This window comes from Ornithorhynchus anatinus, chromosome X3, assembly GCF_004115215.2.
Source record: "Ornithorhynchus anatinus isolate Pmale09 chromosome X3, mOrnAna1.pri.v4, whole genome shotgun sequence".
NCBI lineage: Eukaryota > Metazoa > Chordata > Mammalia > Monotremata > Ornithorhynchidae > Ornithorhynchus > Ornithorhynchus anatinus.
The window spans coordinates 23,352,629-23,367,136 of record NC_041751.1 but is presented as its reverse complement, the minus strand read 5'-3'; the positions used below and the strand labels follow the sequence as shown (position 1 = coordinate 23,367,136).

Below are 14,508 nucleotides of genomic sequence, written 5' to 3'. Positions count from 1 at the left end.
CAGACTTCTTATTCTGTTCATTTTCTCGTAGGATATAGAAGAATTAAATTGTCCGGAGGCTCCAGATAATGTCATTTTGAGAGTGATAGCTCTATCGGTTCAGTACACCAACTTCTGGATCATTTTCTATCCCAAAGAGAAACAGAGTCCAGGGTAAGTAAGCGTTGTTGTTTTTTTCCTCTGTTGCCGTGTCATAAAGTCGAAGAAATGGTTTTAATGGGGAGAATGGCTTAATGAGATTTTCCATTTTCAGTTTAAGGTAATCAGTGCTTTTACAGAAATTTAAAAGAGCTAAGGAGCCAGACCGTTTTGATTACTCATCTCAATTTCTGCCTGTACATTCATTAATCTTGAGATTCAGAGCATCAGTGCGAGAATGTGCTTTCCAAGGCCAGAGTTACGTCTTTGCTTCCAGGGGCCGAAAGGGTCTTTTCCATTTTTTTGATCGTATTTTTGGTTGTCGCTCAAGATTAAACAAATGGAATTTCATAAAAATAATTCTAAGCACTTCACTTACCTTGGATTTAAAATACTAAAGGAATTCATTAACATCATTAACTTCCAGTGAATCAAGAAGACAGTTGGTGGAGAGTAAGTGAAGGCAGTGGGCTAATACCACCTGTTCCAAGAATTCGGGACAGAAAGGGGAACAGTGAGCTGGGCCAATAACTGGAGGGCGTAGCGGGAGGCCAAATTGGCCTTTTCTAGTTCAGGAGACAGTCGAGAGTTGAGCAGAGGGGCGGGTGCCAGCGAAGAGTCAGAGGTTGACCAAGGGACGGGGGAAAGGATGGGAGCAATTACCTTCAAGCGGCGCGAGGGTCCGGGGTGCAAGGCACAGATGAAAAGGTTGGATTTAGAGAACAGTCAGACCTCTCGAGAGCCGGAAAGGATGAGAAGTAGACGGAGCGGGAGAGCGTTAAGAAGCCGAGGGTGGCACTCGGGAAAATTTGAGTCGGGTGAACCTGATGCAGGCTCTGGCCGTAATGCAGGGACCTGTGGCTGGAAGAGCAGAATTTCAGGCTACTTGTGATTCGGAGATCGGAGAAGACGGCACGACTGAAGCCACGGCAACGGCTAGCGCATCCACTAGCCTTCCGGAGATTTTAAGGAGGTCTCGTGCGGCAGGGGCTGCCCTCATTCCCGCCGGGGTGGCGGAAAGCAGGATGGGGTGGGGGTCTCCTCGGTGGTGCGGAGGGGAGCCGGTGCTAGTTCCCGGGGAGGCGGAACTTCCCTGTGGAAGATCGAGAACGAACAGCTACAGGTATCGACGAGGAATATATTGCTTTTCATTTGGGTGCCAGATCTTAGCGGTCATCATTATGCCATCTTTGCATAATGAGAAGATGCTAGAACATTACAGATAGAGCATGAGAGGAATATTCTTTGACACATTCAGATGCTGAATCAGTAGCGGTAGGATAAGGTATTTTGATTTTTAAGTTCCTTGGAGACAGGGAAATTGACTCCCTACTCCATTACATTGTAGAGAAGCAGCGTGGCTCAGTGGAAAGAGCCCGGGCTTGGGAGTCAGAGGTCATGGGTTCGAATCCCATCTCTGCCACTTGTCAGTTGTGTGACTGTGGGCAAGTCACTTCACTTCTCTATGCCTCACTTAGCTCATCTGTAAAATGGGGGTTAACTGTGAGCCTCACGTGGGACAACATGATTACCCTGCATCGACCCCAGTGCTTAGAACAGTGCTCTGCACATAGTATGCGCTTAACAAATACCAACATTATCATTATTATTATTACTCCCCCAAACCTTTAGTACAGTGCTCAGTAAGTACCGTTGATTGGTTTTTAGGCTCTGCCTCCCAGAAAATATTCTCCGTCACCTAGCAATCATTCATGCCTCTATGGATTCACCTTGGATGAAGACTGAAGAAGTGAAAGCGAAGGTATTTCTTTAATTAAAAATCATACTGTTCAGAAATCAAAATAACACCTACACTCAACTGTCCAGATAGGCTAAGAATTAATCGATCAGATGAGTACACTGTGCAGCAGAAAAGTAGCTTGAGAAGCAGTGTGGCCTAGTGGGACAGAGCACGGGCCTGGGAGTCAGAAGGACCTGGGTTCTAATCCCGGCTCTGCCAATTGCTTGCTGCGTGACCTTGGGCAAGCCACTTACCTTCCCTTTGCCTCAGTTGTCTCATCTGTAAAATGGAGATTAAGACTGTCAGGCCCCTGTGGGACAGGGACTGTCCAAGCTGCTTAGTTTGCATCTACCCTGGCTCTAGGGTAGATTCACTGTGTTGCACATATTAAAAAATGCACACCATTAAAAAAAAAAGCTGTCTCCAAAAATGCTGGAGAATGCCAGAATGCCATGACGGGACATAGAGAGTGAGTTTTCTCTGCCAGACACAAGAGTTTCTCCTAAACAAAGAGGGGACATGGAATCCATCGTGTAGCATGTAGCTGCGTAATTGATTAACTGAGCCAAGGAGAAAATTAAAATGAGAAATCATTAGGCTTTGCCCAGGCTTTGGAAAAATGGAAAGACCGGAATTCCATGTTGTAGAGTGTGGTAGAATTGCACACCTAAGGAAAGAGGGAGAAGGTCCATTATATCGCTATATAGACTTTCCTTTTAAATATCTGGTCTTGTAAGCTTACAGTAAAATGCTGTTAAATCATTGAATAAGGCAACGTAGTCTGGTGGAAAGACAGGTGTTCTACTGGCACTGGCTTGCAGTCTGGCCTCAGGCAAGTTGTTTAACTACTCTATGGCTCCATTGCCTCTTCTTTAAAATGGGATAACCTTGCCAGGCTCTCCCTACCTCAAAAGAGATTTTGTGGAGATAAAATTGACAAGGGACTTTGGAAAAATAAAAGCACTGTACCATCTCAAGGGACTATTATTATATGATGGCTTTAGTTCAGTATTGCAGTGGATATAATACATTTAACGTGCAACCTTCTCTTGCTTCCCAGCCTCTTATCCTCTTGTGGAATCATGTTTTAAAAGGGCAGAAAGAGAGGCGCTCTGATTGTCCCATCTGAGTTAGAATTGAGTTCAGTTCTCTATGGTTTCCTCTATTTTCTTTATATTTCCTCTTTCGGTTACACAGATCAAGCCTATAGCCCACTACAGAGAGGGCCCCAAGATCGATATCGTAACGGAATAAACTACTGTGCTGTTCTTTCTAATTAAACTGTGTCATTTGCGGAGCTGAAGCGATGCTCTTTAGTTCAGTCATCTTATTTTGTGCAAGTTGTATGAGCATCCTGAAGGTTTGGAAGTAAACTCTATTTTAAAGTTCCATCTTCTTTCTTAGGGCACTAAAATAAAACTCTGGTCAGTTCACAGTATGACAGTCGTCTTTAAAAAGTCCATTTTTCTTTTCTCAAATTTGCAGCGCTTAGAACAGCGCTTAGCACGTAGTAAGCGCTTAACAAATACCATCATCATCAACTTGGGCTTAAAGAGGTCTTGAAATCTATCAAAGCACTCTTGCTTTGTGCTAGCTGTTATGTAGAATAGAGGTGTGTATCAGAGTTGATTTGAATCAGGTAAATTCTAGAGGAAAAACAAAATCCATGTTGAGATTAAAGGTGTTATTTCCCCTAACGTGGAGGAGGCTCTTTAGAGTAACTTGATTAACGGTTGCACGTGGTCATTACTGGACCGAAAAAAAAAATGTCTATCAAGAAAGAAATGCATCTGAATATAGGACTTTGTCGCTACCCTCTATTCCCTTTATTTTAATTTTTTTTTTTTTTTGCAGCTCCCTCTTGATTCCCCAGCTTTTAGAAATAGCTAAGCTTCACTCAGGTGAACATCTCCCAGAGGCTCTAGTTCCTAAGTGTTAAGTGGCCTAAGAACAGAAAGGAAGGCGAGGTACTGAGGTTTGGAACTGAAAGTTAGTTTCAAGGCTGTTACGTTGCAGTAAGACACTGGGAAATGAAGAAATGATCATAATTCATAGGCAGATCAATGTTACCAAATGTATTTCAGGGGATTTGGCTTTCTTATACTGATTCCGAACCATCTCTCTGTTTGTGAGTTTCCTGCCTAATTGCAGACTGTTGAATGATGTGACGCTTCACCCCTTGTTCTAACCTGTGATTAAACAAGTGAAAACATATATTTTTAGGTTGTCCTTGTGCCAGAAGCGAAAGAAGCAGCCACACTGATTCGTCAGATAGCGGACCAAATTTTGACATCCTCCAAGAGAAATGTTTTTGAGTTTCTGGACAAATCCTGGCTCGTTCCTTCACTGAGTAAGGTCTGTGTTATCACCACACATATGAGCTGCATGATAAACCGCCCAAACACTCAGGAATATTTTTTTTTCCGTTTTGTTGTGAAAAGAAATACAGTCATGGCGCTCCCGCTCGCATCAGTGACCGAGAGCAGGCCACTTTATACGGTACGGGGAAACCTACTGATGCCATTCTCTAGAGTCATGGGAATTGCTCAGAGATTTGGGGAAAATATTCAGCAAGAAGGTGAAATTAATCAAGCGGTCAGTGGTGTTTATTGAGTGCTTTCTGTGTACAGAACACTGTACTAAGCCCTGGGAAGAGTACCTCGCTGATTTCCTACCACAACCCAGCACACTCGCTTCGCTCCTCTAATGTCAACCTATTCACTGTACCTTGATCTCGTCCGTCTCACTGCCGACCCCTCGTCTCTTCCCTGGAACTCCCTCCCCCTTTGCATCTGACTGACCACCCCTCTCCCCACCTCCAAGCCTTGTTAAAATCGCATCTCCTCTAAGAGGCCTTCCTCTAATAATAATTAATCATTATGGTACGTGTTAAGCACCTACTCTGTGCCCAGCACTGTTCTGAAGCCCTGACCGGGTTGGACACAGTCCCTGTCCCACATGGGGCTCACACTCTTAATCCCCGTTTTACAGAGGAGGTAACCGAGGCTCAGAGAAGTTAAATGACTTACCCAAGGTAATAATGATAAATGTGGTACTTGCTAAGCGCTTACTATGTGCCACGCACTGTTCTAAGCGCTGGGGTAGATGCAAGTTAATCAGGTTGGATACAGTCCCCATCCCACTTGGGGCTCACCCTCTCATCCCCTTTCACAGACGAGGTAACTGAGGCACAGAGAAATGAAGAGACTTGCCCAAGGTCACACAGCAGACATGTGGCGGAGCTGGGATTGGAACCCAGGTCCTTCTGACTCCCAACGCCGTGCTCTGTCAACTAAGCCACACTGCTTCTTTATGCCTTTCCCTTCCTCTCTTTATCCACCCCGTCCTCAGCTCCATGGCGCTTATGTACAGATCCGTAATGAATTTTAACGGCTGTCTCCCCCTCTAGACAGTAAGGTCCTTGTGGGCAGGGAACAAGTCTACTAACTGTTTTGTTGTACTCTCCCAAGCCCTTAATACAGTGCTCAGCACACCGTAAGTGCTCAGGAAATACCACTGATGGTGAAGCTGATGCAGTAATAAAGGCTGGATAGGATAAGCGCTTCAGGGTAGCGGTTTGGCCTGAGAGGAAAGCATGGATTTTAGTGATTTTTATCCTCCTGTTAACATTAGCAGTCTGCAGACTCTCGTTCATTCGTCCAGTCGTATTTATTGAGCGCTTACTGTGTGCAAAGCACTGTACTAAGCACTTAGGGGAGTACACCGTGAGAGGGCATGTGTCTGTTTCTATATTGTACTCTCCCGAGCGCGTAGTACGGTGCTCTGCACGCAGCAAGCGCTCAATAAGAGAAGCAGTGTGGCTCAGTGGGAAGAGCCCGGGCTTGGGAGTCAGAGCTCATGGGTTCGAATCCCGACTCCGCCCCTTGTCAGCTGCGTGACTGTGGGCGAGTCACTTCACTTCTCGGTGCCTCAGTGACCTCATCTGGAAAATGGGGATGAAGACTGTGAGCCTCACGTGGGCCGACCCGATGACCCCGTATCTACCCCGGCGCTTAGAACAGTGCTCGGCACATAGTAAGCGCTTAACAAATACCAACATCATTATTATTATTCTCTGGGCCTCGGTTACCTCATCTGGAAAATGGGGATTAAGCCTGTGAGCCCCACGTGGGACAACCTCATTATCTTATCTCTACCCCAGCGCTTAGAAGAGTGCTTGGTACCTAGTAAGGACTTAACAGATACCATAATTACTATTATCATTATTGTTATTATCATTATTAATAATAAATATGATTGACTATGGAACTCCTATTCCTTCATAATCCCAGCAGGGGGCATTCCAGGCAAGGTGGCTTGCTGGAATTGCTTTTGCCCATAGACCCCACGGCAGCTGGCCAGCCCCGGTCAACTCGCCACCATCCTCCTCTTGCAGGGGCTGTGTCTGTTGTGTCGTTAGACTGTCCTCGCCCAAGCGCTTTGGACAGCGCTGCGCACACAGTGAGCGCTCGGTAAATAGGACTGACTGGCCGCCTCCTCCACCGCCGCTACCTGAAGGGGCCACGGTCCAGGACCGTACGGGGCCAGAAGAGGCGGACCCCGCTAAACGGGTCCATCCTGAGATCTGCGTCCGCTGGCATCACCAGGCAGGAGTTTGGAAGGTGCTGGTGGAAGCGGGAGAGTTCTGCCCTCTTGCCTTTCTCGTCCCGCTCCCTCCCACCCCTTTTTCCTCCTTTGCTCGTACCTTTCCCTCCCTCCTTGTACCTCCTTTGCTCCTTCCCCCCCCCCCCTTTTCATCCCCTCCCTTTCTGGCCCCTCCTGAGCTGACCGGATTTCTGGCGACCTGATGGCCACCGCTTTCTTCAGGCCTCCCGTCTCCTCCCTCTACCCCCGCCCTCTCCCACTCTATACTGACCGTGAGCCCGTTGTTGGGTAGGGATCGTCTCCATCCGTTGCCGAATTGTACTTTCCGAGGGCTTAGAACAGTGCTCAGCGCACGGTAAGCGCTCAGTAAGTGCGATCGAATGAATTCTTTAGGGGTGACGATCACCTGAGCCTTCTTCGAGTTGCCAAGTAGGCTGAGCCCTGAGTATTTCTCAGTCTTTTTTAAATTTGTCTTTACCCCAGGATGAAGAGTTCCTGCTTAGTTTTCCATGCGTCAATCCCTTGGTGGCTCAGATGATGTTGTTTCAGGTCACTTCACTGTACAGGTTGATAAAAGCATCCTTAAGGCAACTGGAAGAGCTTCTGCCTGAAGTCCCACCAAAGGTGTTACTGGTGAGTCAGCTGGCATGCCCATTTGAACAAGTTGCTCATCTCTCCCACCTTCACTTTTGAGAACGAAGATTCATATCAGTGATCTTCAATTTGGCCCTGTCGAGATCCCAGCTCTTGTTTTGCATGGTACTGAAATTCCAGTTCATTTGAACTACTCACCGTCAACTGAAAAATTTCTCATCGACCGATTAGATCTTCACAGCAGTCGGCTTGGATTTTCACCGTGGCAAAGAAGCGGGCAGCGTGGCCTGGTAGTCAGTTCTGGGTCCTGAAACCGGTTTGGCCACTGGCCTGCCGTGTGACTTCGGGCAAGTCGCTTAATCTCTGTGGGCCTCACTTACCTCATTTGGGGAGAAGGGATTAGATACTTGCTCTTTCTACCTCTTAGGTTGGGAGCCTGATGTGGGGCAGAGATTGGGTCTGATCTGATTGTTAAGTCTCTACCCCAGAACTTGGCGTTAGGTACGTGCTGAATCAACACCATAATGATAAAGTGTCAGCTTTGTAAAGGGTTTCCAAAATAATAATAATAATAATAATAATAATAATGTTGGTATTTGTCAAGCGCTTACTCTGCGCCAAGCACTGTTCTAAGCGCTGGGGTAGATACAGAGTGATCGGGTGGTCCCACGTCGGGCTCACGCTCTTTATCCCCATTTTCCAGATGAGGTAACTGAGGCGCAGAGAAGTGAAGTGACTTGCCCAAGGGCACACAGCTGACAAGCGGCCGAGGCGGGATTAGAGCCCATGACCTCTGACCGCCAAGCCCGTGCTCTTTCCACCAAACCACGCTGCTTCTCTAAACTCAAAATAGCATTGAGTACGGTGCTCTGCACACAGTGAGCACTTAATAGTCTTACTGCCAAAAGTAATAATGATAATAAATAATAATTGTGGTATTTGTTAAGTATTTGCTACGTGCCAAGCACTGTACTCAGCATCGGGGCAGATGCAAGATGATCGGGTCGGGCACAGTCCCTGTCCCACATGGGGCTCCCAGTCTAAGAGGAGAAGTGTTGAACCCCCATTTTACAGACGAGGAAACTGAGGCACAACGAAGTCAAGCGAATTGCCCAAGGTCACACAGCAGGCAGGTGACAGAGCCGCCATCAGAACCCAGATCATCAGGTCATCAGGCCTACTAGAATTCTGTTTGACCCGCAAGATCTGTATCAGTCAGACTCTCCTCGTCCCACCCATTTCTCCCGCTCTCCGGAACGCTAGACGATGAAAATGTTCAGTGGGTTGGCCCAGAGTTTTCCCGTGAAAACAGATTCCCATGGAAACCAAGCGAAGTGGGTAGAGGGGGGAGGCTGAGTATACCTTGCCACAATCTATCGAAAGTCAGCCTTCGATGTCAAGAAATAGATGTCGCGTTTGGGTCGTCGGGGGGACAGTTGCTGCCGCGTTCTTGTCGTAGTAGCTAACCCCGCTCAGTAGGAGAGCTACCACGGGTTCGAATGTTTGCCACCAGACAGAAGAAACGGCGGGGAGGAGCTGTCATCCTGGGGCCACGGCTCATTTATTCCTAAAATCACGTTACCTACAGAAGGCTTTAAACTTCACTGTTATCATTACCTTGGCTAACATAAGATCTTCGATTTCTTGCATTCTGTTTTCCAGCTCTTTAAGGCCATCACCTCTACGTACAATTTTGCACCACTATTCTTACCAGGATCACGGTACCTTGAGGCCACCCATCGTGAAAGTAAGCATCAGTCCAGATCCATTTTCCCTCAGGCCTCCTGAGGCCTCAGTCTCTAACTTTCAGAGGCAACTCACTGCCTCTGAAAGAAGGCAGGAAGTCCCAGGCCCGTTTTCAGGTTATGATCAGAGCGAGGCTTCCTCTGTCGTGGGAGCGAGTGAAATACGATGCGTGTCGATGGCTTCAGAGTATTAGGGACAGAACAGCTGGGGGAGAGATCCAAATCATCCTCTTCGGAGGAGCGTAGAAACGGAGAAGGCAGCTGGTAGGTACTTCCTGCCTCAGTCTCAGCGATTCGGTGTCACGTGTCTTTTGTTTGGGGCCAGCCCCGGTGAATTTTGCAACCACAGTGCCATCGCTTGATTTCACGCGGAAAACGGCTACCCCTAGGTTTATGTTAGCAAAAGAAGACCAAGCACGCGGTTCCGCCAGAACTTGTGTTTTCGGCCCGTGTTGCGGCTGGAATGTTGCCAGGGAACATTCGTCCAACCACACGGGCCTGTCGGGACACACGTATGCTGCTTCAGAACGGGTGGGTGCTACAGCACAGGTTTTCCTCAACGTGGGGTTTTATAAGGGCACAAACTCCACCGTATAGGACAACTGGGTGTAGGGGTCACGGAAGAAATGATAAGTGAAGAAAGTTAGATTTGCCCATCTTTATGTTTGGAGATTTCCATCTAGCTTGCTCGCTGGTATTTTGAAAATAATATTTGTTAATCGATCATACCGTGTGCACTGTGCTAAGCGTTCGGGAGAGTACGGTATAAAAAGAGTTGGTAGACAAGTTCCCTACCCACAACCAGCTGACAGTCTGGCTACAAAGAAGCAATCTTTAGCCTTGCAGTATGGGGCCAGTGAGACCTAAAATGACTCGTCGTCTCTTCTTTCTAAGAAAAACTTCTTGTGTAGCTTTCAGTTCCCCCTCCAATTCTGCAGAGCCCTGAATGTTCACCTAGTGAATTAAAATGCGCGGCCTTCAGCAGTCCAGACATTGTGGCTGGAAAGACCTCCTGGAGTGAATCACCCATCGCCCCGCGGGGTAGATTCATGTTCTGATGATGATTCAGATGTAAATCCAAATGGATGCAGACTGCATTTTCAGCTAACAGCTGGAGACTCTGCAGTCAGAAATGGTGCACCGCAGGGAAAAAAGAAGTAGCAATTAGCTGGTAACTGGTGAAACCGATAGTCAGAATTTCCATTTTTGAAAGATTTAGAGGCAGAATCGAGTTGGATTTTTTTTTCCTTCGTTGAAAAACCTCGCGCCCTGGATGTAGTTCTTCAGATCTTGCTGAGGCAAACGTCCCTGTGTCTGAGTAGGAACTGCTGTGATCGGATTTTGGAATAATTAGAAAATAGGCATAAAATCATAAATTTGCATTCCGAGGCAGGCGGTCTTGGCTTCGGGATATGTAATGCAAATCTTTCCTTTTTTCCCCCAAATGTAACGTCTGATGTAAAAGTTTCCTGCACTCCTCTGTTTGGACAGTTCTAAAATAAGTGCTGTGTGAAACCAGTAACTGTGAAACTTTTCCTTCTACCTTGTAAGTTCACTGTGGACAGGGGTCGCCTCTACTAATCTGTCATATAGCGCTCTCCCAAGTGCTCAGTACAGTGTTCTGCACACAGTAAGCACTCAATATATATGTATTGTTGATTCGCCAGAGAAAGGCTATCTTCTAACTACTTCTGGGACCTCTCCTGCCAGAAGTTCAGTTTCACTCAGTGCTGTGGTAACATCAGTCAATCAGTGGTATTTATTGAGCACTTCCTGCGGGCAGAAAACGGTACTGAACGCTTGGGAGAGCACACTACTACAGAGCTGATAGACACGTTCCCTGCCCACAACGAGCGTGACGTCTCTGGCTAGCTTACGTGCGGCCAGACGATTATCCTCTCTGAGAAACCGCTGTTATCGTGTAGTGTCCTAATGTTTCAGGCCGCAATCTTTATTTTCTTCAAGCGTGTTAGTTTTCTCATCGTTTGGGAACCCAGGAGGTCAGGGCCCGGCGATCCCAGTTTGAGTTGATTTTAAGTGGGTGACATGGGTACTTTTTAAGGTCACCTTAGCCAGCCCCCTTGCCCGTTTGAGATGAATGACGTCTTTCCGAATAAAGCGGTTCGGATGCTTCGGGTATCGTTCAACGGTGCTATGCCACCTCTTCAGAAAACCGAGCAACTGAAATTTGGAACAGATAGGAACAAGAGTAGGAGCAAAGAAAAAAATTAAAAATGGTCCAACAGGTGTTTCCAGTTCAATAAATAACATATACACACGGGAACTACCTCTCAAATCTACACCTCTCCAGCCCCGATCCCTCTCCTTCTCTTCAGTCTCGCGTTTCCTCCTACCTCCAGGACATTTTTCTCCACATGGATATTCCTCCAGCAGCTCTAACTTAAAATGTTCGATTAGGCCACCAAAGGAGCTGAGGAACCTCCACCCTTAGAGATCTGTAAGAAGACTGTGGGCAAGTCACTTAACTTCTCTGTGCCTCAGTTACCTCATCTGCAAAATGGGGATGAAGACTGTGAGCCTCACGTGGGACAACCTGATGACCTTGTATGTACCCCAGCGCTTAGAACAGTGCTCTGCACATAGTAAGCGCTTAACAAGTACCAACATTATTATTATTATTATTAAAAGATTAGGTGACCACCAGTCCTGGGTCGTGCCGTTATCCATCTGCCTAGAGGCAGAGAGCTGGATCAGATGCTCTCTACGTTTGCTTTGAGCAAGTGCCTTTGAGCTCTGCACATCTATAAACATGCTGCTACAGTCTGTTTAGAAAAAAACTGAAAACATGTTCCTTTTCCTTCCTTGCTAGACTTGAAATAACCACATTTCCAGCTGCTCAGAAGATGACGACTGCCGTAGACGTAAAAGTTCCTGGGAAATCCAATTCACGTTCTGAAATAAGTGGAAACGAAAGTAGCACATATCTACTATCAAAGTGGCTATATCGCAGAAGAACAAAAGTTATGTTTCAAAAAGTCATATGTTAAGGAAAACCTCCCCAAGTACCAGGCAATGAATATGTATTCCTTGGGATTTGGGGGTGCATTTTAGTTCATAAAGTTAGTTTTAGAACCCCTTAGGCAAAATGTTCTTAATAGAGTAGAAAAATGTCCTTAAGGCATGTTCCCTCCCCTCTTGTTTGTAATCGTTTAAATGTGAGTGATCGTTAAGTAATTTCCTTGAGCTTCGGTGAGCTGTTTAGAATTGGGCTAAATACAGCGAATGGAGTAACCCTTCAGGGACGCCAGTCTAGCTTGGAACCTAGCGTACAGTGTAGCATTCTAGGGCTGAACCACCTTAACTCTTTAGAGCCGGAAAGTGAGGGATGCCATTTCCATCTCTTCTGCCACCGTGGCCCAGTGGACAGACCCCAAAGAGCCCAGGGCTGGGAGTCAGAGGATCTGATTTCTAAACCCGACTCCACCCTGGGCGAATCACTTACCGGTTATCTTAAGTCTACCTCAAGCGCATAACAAACGGCTAGGTCCCGAAGCAGAAGGTCAGGGGCCGGTTCAGTCTGGGCCAAACCGAGAAAAACTCCAATCGCGCTTGGGCCAGGCTCAGAGCCCCTAACTGTTCTGGAATCCTCCTACAGATCTCAGAAGGCACCCTTAGAGCGGAGCAAATTGGGAAATAGAGCTGAATATTCACACACAGAAGTGAGGAGTGCTCTAAAATAGTCACCTAAGAGTCAGTGTTTGAATCTAAAACTCTATTTCCCAATTTGCTCCTCTCTAAGGGTGCCTTCTGAGATCTGTAGGAGGATTCCAGAAATTGGGAAATACAGCTTAATATTCGATCACAGACTCTTACCTATTTTAGAGCACTTCTCACTTCTGTGTTTGAATATTCAGCTCTATTTCCCAATTTGCTCCGCTCTGAGAGTACCTTCAGTTTCAGAAGCAAATTGGGAAATGCAGCTTAAACCGATCCTCTCTCTGAGTGCCTTCTGAGACCATACTAGGTTGCTCTGAGCTGAACTGTGTCCCCTTCCTTGTGGTTTTGGGGAGTCACCCCCACCTCCATGCTCTGGTCCCCCAAACCAGAAACACCAAAGCCATTCTTAATGTTCTTAATAGAGTAGAAAATGTTCTTAATAGAGTAGAAAATGTTCTTAATAGAGTAGAAAAATGTCCATAAGGAATGTTCTGTCCCCTATTGTTTGTAATCATTTAAAAGTGAGTGATAGTTGAGCAATTTTCTTGAGCCTCAGTGAGCTGTTTAGAATAGGGCTAAATACAGTGAATGGAGTAACCCTTCAGGGACGCCAGTCTAGCTTGGAACCTAGCGTACTGTGTAGCGTTCTAGGCCTGAACCATCTTCACTCTTTAGAGCCGGAAAGTGAGGCCTAGTCCCTGTCTCTCAGCTTTGGGGCGGGCGCCAAAGCTGTGAAGACCAGGGGGGTTTCAGGGAGGAAGGCCAGTTTGGAGCGGGGAAGAGACGCAAGGGTTTGCGGAGGGTCACCTCAGAGCCACGGGGACAGCTTCACCACTTTAAATGGGGGAACAAGTCAGGAGGGAGAGAGGCGGAGGCGAGTAATGGAGGGAAACAAATCTTACCCTGCTGGAAGTGAGAGGGAGGTTTCTAGTGACAGTATGCTCTTCTGTCACATAAGCATTAGAAGCACACTCTCACCCTGAAACATCGTTTTTCTGCAGCCCAGAAAAGAAGGAGGTTTGAATGAGATCTGAGGCCTGGTGGTCATTCCTTCCACCATTTTTGGTCGACTCTCTAACTGCAGTAGCTAATTAAAACTCTTTCTTTTAAAGCCGTTCACAACTTGCAAAGCGTTCTGAGGGTTTGGGGATGCAAAGTGTTCTGGAAGCATTATTCACAGTGTTTCGGCACGATGTGTCAAGAAATCCTTTGTCCATCTGAGCGCGTGACGATCACTTCTCGGTTAACGGAAAGAATACTGCATGTTCCCGTGTGTCTCGGCTGCCCAGAATAATCTCCTTCTGCTGCAGAAATGGGTGTGTGGTTTGTTGAGGAATTGCTGATGGTTTGCAGAATGTTAGCCTGCACTATGGTTTTCAGTTTGAATGACTCAGTTCTCCCAGGTTAAATATGCAGAGTGCAAACAATGTGATTAAAGTATTTAAACAATACATGTCGGATAGTGGTTTTTCTTTCAGCGAGCCTCGGGGCCTGGGTACAACAGTCACGAGGTAAAATAAATACAACATTTTTGGGATGTGGTGATTTTATCTTCTACCTCACGGGGACTGCCGTTCCGGAACGTTTCTAAAAGTGCTGAATATCTGCCACTGCGCTGTACTCGTAAAGTAACAGAGACACAGCACCCAGGTTAGACCTTAAAAATCCTTGGGAGTCTATCCCAAATTCCAGTAATCTTACTACCTTGAAGCAGCGTTGCTCAGTGGCCGTGGCTCAGCCTGGGCTCGGAGTCAGAGGTCATGGGTTCGACTCCCGGCTCTGCCACTTGTCAGCTGTGTGGCTGTGGGCAAGTCACTTAACTTCTCTGTGCCTCAGTGACCTCATCTGTAAAATGGGGATTAACTGTGAGCCTCCCGCGGGACAACCTGATGACCCTGTATCTACCCCAGCGCTTAGAACAGTGCTCTGCACATAGTAAGTGCTTAACAAATACCAACATTACCTTTATAAATCAACTTTAGAAAACTAGCCTCTCACTCTGAAGCA

At 46.8% G+C, this 14,508-nt stretch overlaps 1 protein-coding gene across 1 annotated transcript in view; it reads left to right on the top strand.

The window, feature by feature from the left end:
- SHOC1 (shortage in chiasmata 1) overlaps window positions 1-13,952 on the top strand; it is a 72,507-nt gene extending 58,555 nt beyond the window's left edge. Inside the window, exons 20-25 of the mRNA XM_029054114.2 lie at window positions 32-153; window positions 1,807-1,900; window positions 4,103-4,234; window positions 6,968-7,117; window positions 8,741-8,825; window positions 11,654-13,952. Coding sequence (XP_028909947.1) covers window positions 32-153; window positions 1,807-1,900; window positions 4,103-4,234; window positions 6,968-7,117; window positions 8,741-8,825; window positions 11,654-11,664 — 594 coding nt within the window. The 3' untranslated portion in view covers window positions 11,665-13,952. The remainder of the gene's footprint in view (window positions 1-31; window positions 154-1,806; window positions 1,901-4,102; window positions 4,235-6,967; window positions 7,118-8,740; window positions 8,826-11,653) is intronic.
- The last annotated feature ends 556 nt before the right edge of the window (window positions 13,953-14,508 follow it).